This window comes from Diuraphis noxia, unplaced genomic scaffold (assembly GCF_037042655.1).
Source record: "Diuraphis noxia isolate RWA-SAM2 unplaced genomic scaffold, SU_Dnox_SAM2 contig0001, whole genome shotgun sequence".
Lineage (NCBI taxonomy): Eukaryota > Metazoa > Arthropoda > Insecta > Hemiptera > Aphididae > Diuraphis > Diuraphis noxia.
In genome coordinates this window covers 86471441-86479939 of record NW_028301711.1, presented here as the reverse complement: position 1 = coordinate 86479939, position 8499 = coordinate 86471441, and the positions used below count along the sequence as shown (strand labels likewise).

General features: G+C 32.4%; 1 protein-coding gene across 1 annotated transcript; it reads left to right on the top strand.

Moving 5' to 3' along the window:
• Positions 1 to 4092: 4092 nt before the first annotated feature.
• LOC107164672 (uncharacterized) lies at positions 4093 to 8200 on the top strand. Its single transcript, XM_015512580.2, has 3 exons — positions 4093 to 4141; positions 4235 to 4570; positions 8127 to 8200. Exons 1-3 carry the CDS (start codon positions 4093 to 4095, stop codon positions 8198 to 8200), a joined length of 459 nt encoding a protein of 152 aa, XP_015368066.2.
• The last annotated feature ends 299 nt before the right edge of the window (positions 8201 to 8499 follow it).

Here is an 8499-nt window from a genome sequence, read left to right as displayed (position 1 = left end):
AGTCCCGCCGCAAGTGGCCAAACGCCCTGCACAAATGGCAAATCAACGGAGGCCGTCCTCGTGCCCTCCCGCGTCCACGAAAAATATTTTCAGCTGGTCGTGCGGCCTGGGTCTGCGTCATAGCTAGTTGAACTATTTAAATAATAATAGTATACGAATGTGTTATATACTGCTTCTAAACCAATATTAATATTATATAGGTAACTTACTTTTTTAAATATGTATTGTTATTATTGAAACTAACCAACTGAAACAATTGACCTATTACCTAAGGGCCTCAGTATAAACTGTTGTGGACGGTGATGTGGACGTGTGTTCACCAGGTTCACCGCGTCCACGGTAGAAGTTGCCACCACCACGGTGGGCTCACCACCACGACCACGCATCAGCCCACCACGCTGCTTATTTGTAAATCATTTAATCGATCCCGCAACTGGAGCAACGAATTGGCCAGAGATTGGAGGGTAGGTTCATAGAATAATGATAATATAGAACGGCAACTCGCACCGTCGCAGCTGGTGCACTACCGAAGCGCTACGGGTGTTGCGATTATGAATTATATTCTGATATGGGCGACCAGGGCACTGTGCGCTAAAAATGCTTATTGCTTCTCGAACAATTCAATTTTTTTTAAAGAATGAATATAAAGAGACTAAAAGGTCTTCTCTTTTAAATTATATATTATGTGTCTGATACTTACTACTTAGTATACACATCTATATTTTAATAGGTATCTAAAACGAAAAATAGTATCAAGAGACAATAAGTAGGTATGTATGATAAAAATTAAAAACAGTACTATTGAAAAATAAATATAACAACATAAATACATTTACATATTTTATTAATTATCAACATTTACTTAACATTATTAAAAAACAAGGTAGGTAGGTATATTAAACATTTAGGTAATCAATAAACAATAAAATAGGTAGGTACATTATACATTTACGAAATGAGTAAACAATAAAATAGGAACATAATATATATAATATTATTAGTGTAAATAAATATAATTATATAAAAAAAAATAACATATTTATCTTATTAACCCATCATGATAGTTTTTAAAAATCAAATACATATCATATCATAATAATTCAACTGTTTATAATAATTTTAAATAATAAATTAAAAATATTGATAATATTTTGTTATACCTTATAAACATATTTAAAATTAGTAAAGAGTAAGATTTAGTTAAATTAGTTAAAGTAAATTTTTTATACAAGGCATTAGTCGCGTGTGAGCGGTTAAGGGGATTGGTGGCAGTGATTTTCTGTATTTGTCTAACAAACGCACAACATAAGAATTTAAATGTGTTTTTTGTAAATCGTACCTATTGATATAGTGAACCTTTAATATTATATCTCAAAACAGATTTGAGATTGTCATCAAGTCTACTTGAGATCGGTCAGTCTTTAGGGAATAATATCAAATGTGTAGACTGGCCAATCTTAAGTTGACTTGACGAAAAATTCAAATCGCTGCAACCACGTGTTAAAATCCTCGTCATTCTGTGGAAAGACATGTTTTCGCACTTTACTTTTACAGCCCAAAACACTGCAGTTAGATGACGGCATTGCGGTTTTAAAGTATAGTTTCAAGTTAAACACTGAACGACAAAATTGAAAATACTTTAAAAATGGAAAGCATAAGCACTTGAAAACGTGATATTCACAATTCGCATTCGAAATTCGCGTTTTCGAAATATTTTGTTTGTGATAATTTACTATCACGATTTTATGGAACATGGCTCCCGAGACGCTCCCGGTGTTACGATGTTATACTATTTTACAGTACCATAATGCTATCGAGTGTATACGAGTGCATACCCCCTGGGTAGGTTTGTGGTAGAACAAAACCTTTGTGACGAGGTAAAAAACATAAATGTTTCCTCCCTCGTCACTCGGATTTAATTCCGCCACACCACCTACCCGGACCTTTGGCCCATCAGGGTTCCGAGGGCTCCGTACTTCACCCTGCAATTAAAATAAAATAAAATAATTTTGTTAATATTAAATTAATTCCCTATTTATTTGATAATTTTACAACACATTTGTAGTAGTAACTATTATATAGATATAGGAGTTCCCCAGTTTTGTTTTATTATTTTAAATATTGCTTATTATACAGAGCTTATGCATTTATTGTATCAGCAAATTACAAAATGTTTAAAACACATCAGATAAATATATAAATTAAAAATTATGTTTGAGTGCAGTGTTGAGAATAGTTAACGAAAATTTCATGGATATTCATATTAACATGCTGAATTTCAGAACATTCGTCATATTTACTATCTGAATTTCCACCAATTGTATTAGAATCTGAGTCACTGGATAAATTACCAATATTGTAATTATTTGATTTTTCACAAAATGTGGTAGAAAATTTCCTAAACGCTTTACCAAAATTACTTGCGTTGTCAGTTATGATATGTGTTATTTTTGTCATTTTTGAAGTATTTATTTGATACGTTTGAGTTATTTCATTGATAACCTCAGCAATGTTTAAATAATTATGTCTACCTTTGATTCGTTCACATCCCAAAACATAGGAATGGCGGGTATGAGAAATTTCTTCTATGAAGTGTGCTATGTACTGACGTCCCGCTAAAACACATAAAACCAACGCGTAGATGTACGTAAGTGTCCCTGGGGCGTACCATTTCGCAAACCAGTTATGTTGTGTAGGACCTCAATAGCTATGCGAAGGCCAACTTCCTAGACTTCTCGGAAATTCGGCATCGTAAAGGTTAATTCTACGAAACGCTAAATATGAAATCGTAGTATAAACGGGCACACCTAAAGAGAGGCTTAAATGTCATCTGGTTATTGAGATTACGTATCGCGAATAACCAGGATGTGGACCGACCGGTCACACGATTGTGGGAAGCTGCGATATCATAAAATTACACGCGTACACTTTTGCGCGACTCGGCCATGGACACATACTTATCTTATCGATAGGAGAGGAAGCGCAGAGAGTAGGACTATATGGTAGACCCAATTCAGACGTGAGCCACCAGAGTCAGAGCAAGCACCTTCACGCCAGACACCAGTCCAATTTAATTACCATAACCTGTTTAAACTTCGTTTTCATTGCTTCCAATAGCAGGGTGACGTTCACGAAGTCTTCCCTGAGAGTCATGATGGTAAAATCACGTTCCCAGTAGTCATTAGGGTTAATTAATTAATTCGTGAGAGACATGTCTCTGCAGATCTAGTTGAGAGAGAGTGACACGCAGAAGAGAGTAGATGGAACAATTCGAATTTCTGAATGCTTCAGAGAAGCGATAGAACAGTTCAGAAATTGATAATCCGAGGCCGAGGACGGTAGTCGCTTGACTAACGGCATAGCGGGACGGGAAGCAAATGAAATCGGTGTTTTGAGTGAGAGGGTAGACAGGTCAGATGGTAGCTTAGAGGTGAATTTGGCGGCTCGCTGAGCGCGATAGTCAGCGTCAACCTTCTTACCAACCTTGGTGCGAAACGCATCATCGTTACGGGCTCTGGAGTTTCCAAATTTAGGCTTTTGCTTAAATCTAGGCTTCTTAGCTGCAACGGGTGGGTTGGTGGAGCTATCTTGCTCCATTTCTTCTGGTTTAACCGACATGGTACAGGGGTGGTTTTCTTCCAACTGGAAAAATTGTAGAAGCAGCAAGCCTCGTTGAGGCGGATCCGGCGAAGGCTTGAACTTCCGCTAGATAAACATGAACCACTGCTGGCTGGCTAAAAACCAGCCATGTGTTGTTTCTTTCATAGGCTTATGGTTCATTTTATTTACGTGTTTTATTATTATAATTAATATTTATAATACAAAATACGAGTGTCTATATATTTAAATTTTATATTAACCGACAATATTAGGTACTTATAAACTATTAAATAAAACATAATGGAAAATAGCGGCGCTAAATTTTCACCCCGTCCAAATAAGTCAAACCAGTTCTGCTCAGTATTTGGGTGCAATTCACGATCCAGGCGAAATCCAGAATTAAGATTTCATAGTTTCCCTAATGAATGTGAACATACTAGAAGAACACAATGGGAACATAATCTTAGAATTGGAAAGAAATTAACTAATTATATGATGGTTTGTTCATTACATTTCAACCGTGAAGACTATATATTACCAGGTTTGTAAAAATTGTTTAAAAATAAGCAACTAGGTACCTAGGTACTTACAATAATTTATTATAATGTAAAAATACATATGTATATTTGTTTAGATACACATTCAACAAAACGGTATTTAAAGAAAACTGCAGTTCCTACGTGTAATCTGCCAACACTATCTACATGCAAAGTAATCAGTTCTAAAGAAAAAGAACAAAATAATTCAAGACTATTAAGGTTTGCAAAAAGAGCAAATTGTCAATTAAAATTTGAAGATTGTCAAAATGATGATATAAATATTATTCATGAAACTTTACCAAATACTCCAGTGGACGAACATCTTGATCTACCAACAACTAGTGATGTGTCAGTCCAAGTTACTAGTGGTGACATAAAACTGAACATTTTAACTTTAATGGACACTGAGCAAAAGCTAAGTACATTAACAGGTATTTCCTCTTATCAACTTCTTGATAGCTTAGTTGAAAGTATGCAACTTACAAATCTAGTTTCCAGTGGTAATCAAAATATTATTTCCCTTAAAGAAAGAATTGTAATGACATTTATGAAATTGAAACAAAATATATCCTATTCAGTTTTAGCTATATTTTTTGATTGTTCTAATGATAAATGCAAGCGAATTATATTAAATACTATTGATATTTTATCACTTATTTTGAAACCAATCATTTCTTGGTCATCTAGAACTGAAATAAAATGCAATATTCCAACATGCTTCAGAAAGTTCTCAGATACTAGAATTGTTATAGACTGCATTGAAATTCCATTAATGATACCTAAAAATTTAACTGGATCTATAATAACTTATTCACAATATAAATCAACTTACACCGCTAAATTTATGACAGGCATAACACCTAGTGGAACTTTATCTTTTATAACTCCTGCATATGGTGGCCGAACATCAGACAAATTTATATTTGAATACAGCAAACTAATTGATAAATTAGAGAATGGAGATGCAATTATGTGTGACAAGGGATTCCTTATTCACAATATTTGTGCTCAAAGGCACATAAAACTTTACAGACCACCTTTTTTGAAAGGAAATAAACAGTTGAGTAAAGATGAATCACTTATGAATGTCGATATAGCTAGCGCAAGAGTTCATATAGAGAGAGTAAACCAGAGAATAAAAGTTTTTAATGTTTTCCAAAAATATCCCTCTAGTCTACTCTCTAGATTAGATGCTTCATTTACAGTATTATGTGTAATTGTAAATTTAAGCCATCCAATTCTTGCAAATGATAAATTTGTTACCTAATTAATCAAAATACAATTTATGTTAATTAATAATTTTTGTATTATAATATTGTAAATAATTTTAACATATAATATAACATTTATTTAATGTCCAAACAGATATTATGTAACATATTATTAAAATAATTTGTTTTTAAGTTACTTAACATTTTAAAAATAAACTTACCATCCTTTAAAACTCTAATTACAAACATACTGTTATCGAAAGAACAATAGAGACAAAAAATCAGTGGAAGGTAAATTAAATAAATACATCCCCAATTGTATTAGTCCATAGTAGGGGTGACGATTTTTTAAAGTATAAATGCCTTTCACAATTGAAATATATTTACATTTTTTTAACACTTCTTTAATTCCATCTATTTTCCCAAGAAATGGACATTTTATTTCCAAAAGCTTTATTGGTTTACCAAATTCCAAATATACCTTATAAGTACCGTAGTGTTTTTATTATTGGAGTATTTTTAGGTTTATCGAAACCTAAAAATTGTAATGAATTTTTAATGCAATTTGTAATTGAACTTAAAGAACTAATAAATACTGGAATCAGACTTAGCAATAAATATATCACTGTAAATTTATATGCTTTAATATGTGATGCACCGGAAAAATCTTTTATTTTAAACTTTAAAGGCCATAATGGAAAAAATTCTTGTTTACGCTGTTTGTGCATTGGAGAACGAAAAGATAGCCGAACATATTTTAGTAATAAAGATGCTCCATTACGCACACACGCTAGTTTTATTACATATACAGATTGTGAATTTTATATTGGTAAAACTATAATTGATGAAATTCCACATTATTCTATCAACACCTTATGATTACATGCATTTGATTTGCATTGGAGTAGTAAAAAATTAATGATGTATTGGATAGTTTCTAAAAATAAGCACCCTATAGCATTACCTCCCAATTTAATAAACGCATTAGAAATTATGAAGAATTCCAAAGAAAATCAAATGAAAATTCTCGACAACATCCTTTAAGAGATGTTCAACGGTGGAAAGCAACTGAACTGAGGCAATTCCTTTTGTATACAAGTTATGTTGTTTTACCAAATTTAGTGAGTTCAGAAATATGTAATAAATTTATGCCTTTATCAGTTGCAATAAGAATTCTTTTAACTCCATGTAGCTGTAATGAATACATCGATTATGCTGATAAGTTACTTCGACATTTTGTAGATTATTTTATACATCTTTATGGTATACAATATGTATCACATAATATTCATGCTACAATACATCTAGCAGATGATACAAAACGATTTGGATCCTTAGAAAACATCTCAGTATTCCCATTTGAAAATTTCATGCAAGTATTAAAGAAAGATGTTCGCAGCGGACATAAAGTCTTACAACAATTAATACATAGATATTCTGAACGTAGAGCATTACAATTCAAACGTTTTAAACAATGTTCAGACATAGAAGGTCCACTAAAAACATTTTGTAAGAATACAAATAGATCACTCAGGGTGGAAAACTACTAATTTTAAAATAAAACTTAACGAAGCTGATAATTGTGTTAAATTAAAAAATGGTAAAATCATCCTAATTAAAAATATTGCAACTTCTAGTACTATTAATAAGTTGTAATAATAGGACGTTCATACGAAAAACTTGAAGATTTATTTTTAACTCCATGTAATTCATCACTAATTGATATTTTTAAATGTTCAGTACTCGGGCACCTTAATTATTGGCCAATCAATAATATCAAAGAAAAACTTGTTCGTCTACCATTAGATCAGCGTTTCTTAAACTGTGTTCCGCGGAACCCCGGGGTTCCGCGGAGATCACTTCAGGGTTCCGCGAAGCTTAAGTCATTTTTTTCAAAATTTTCAAGAAAATTACTTAAAAATGTCTAACTAAAGAATGTTTGTATATTAAATAATAATGTATAATATGTCATATGGAATAGTCTATCTCTATACTCTAACAGTCTAACCTCTATACTTCTATAATATATTGTGTTCTTATACTGCTTATACAGTTTTACAGTTTGTATACAGAAATAATATTTGAACGTCGTTGATAAAAATACTAATTGGTTATGACCGTCCGCGATAGCGTGAACTTAAGAGAAACGACCGTCGATAACGATAAGCATATGAGTAACATAGGTACTAGTATTATTCATAAATAATATTTGTGTGTCGTTAATAAAAATACTGATTGGTCACGGCCGTCCGCGATAGCTTGTATTTCTGAAAAACAGATAAACGAATAAAATAACGTTTCAACGTTTCAATACAACGCGACAGTCTACCGCGTGTCTTGTGACCTGTGCGTTATATTCGAGTGCGTTGTGTTATAATTTTATTGTTTGTCTCAAAGTTGGTTTTGTTATTTTATTTGCAATATGGAGAGATGGCTTAAAAAAGGAACTCTAAAATGTTCCTCTCAAGAACCTGAATATTTTGCGGTGAACTCAAGTCATATTGATAACCATAGTAATAATGAAAATGATACAAATGAAATCACCCCAAAATATTTTTAAAAATGTAGAAAGTATGATGAAAGTTACATATCATTAGGATTTATGAATAATAATGATAATCCTCAGTGCGTTATTTGCAGCAAAGTTCTCCCAAATAGCTCTATGGCTCCAGCTAAAATGCGTCGTCATTTAATATGTTATTACAACTTTCATCAATAAAGCCCAATATTAAGAATATTTGTAATAATAAAAAGCAATTTCACGCATCTCATTAAGTAATTATTGTTAAAGTAAAATTATATACAATTTTTATTATTTTTATTATTTTTTTTAACATATTTTTTAATTAAGTACCTTTAACACAATATAAGTATATGAAATAATTATATTTTTTTTTTGCAAATAATCCTAACAAAAAGCTTAAAAGCTAGAAAACTAAGTAGGGGTTCCACGATAAAAGTGGACGTCAAAAAGGGTTCCACGGATAAAAAAGTTTAAGAAACGCTGCCATAGAGGAAGTAATCAAGGTGGCAGACCGCGCAAATAGCGGTCCCGTACGAAACAGAGACTTGAGTGTCCTCATCACCCTGGACGTGTGGAACGCCTTTAATACGGCACCCTGGAGGTTCATTGATGAGGAACTGAGAAA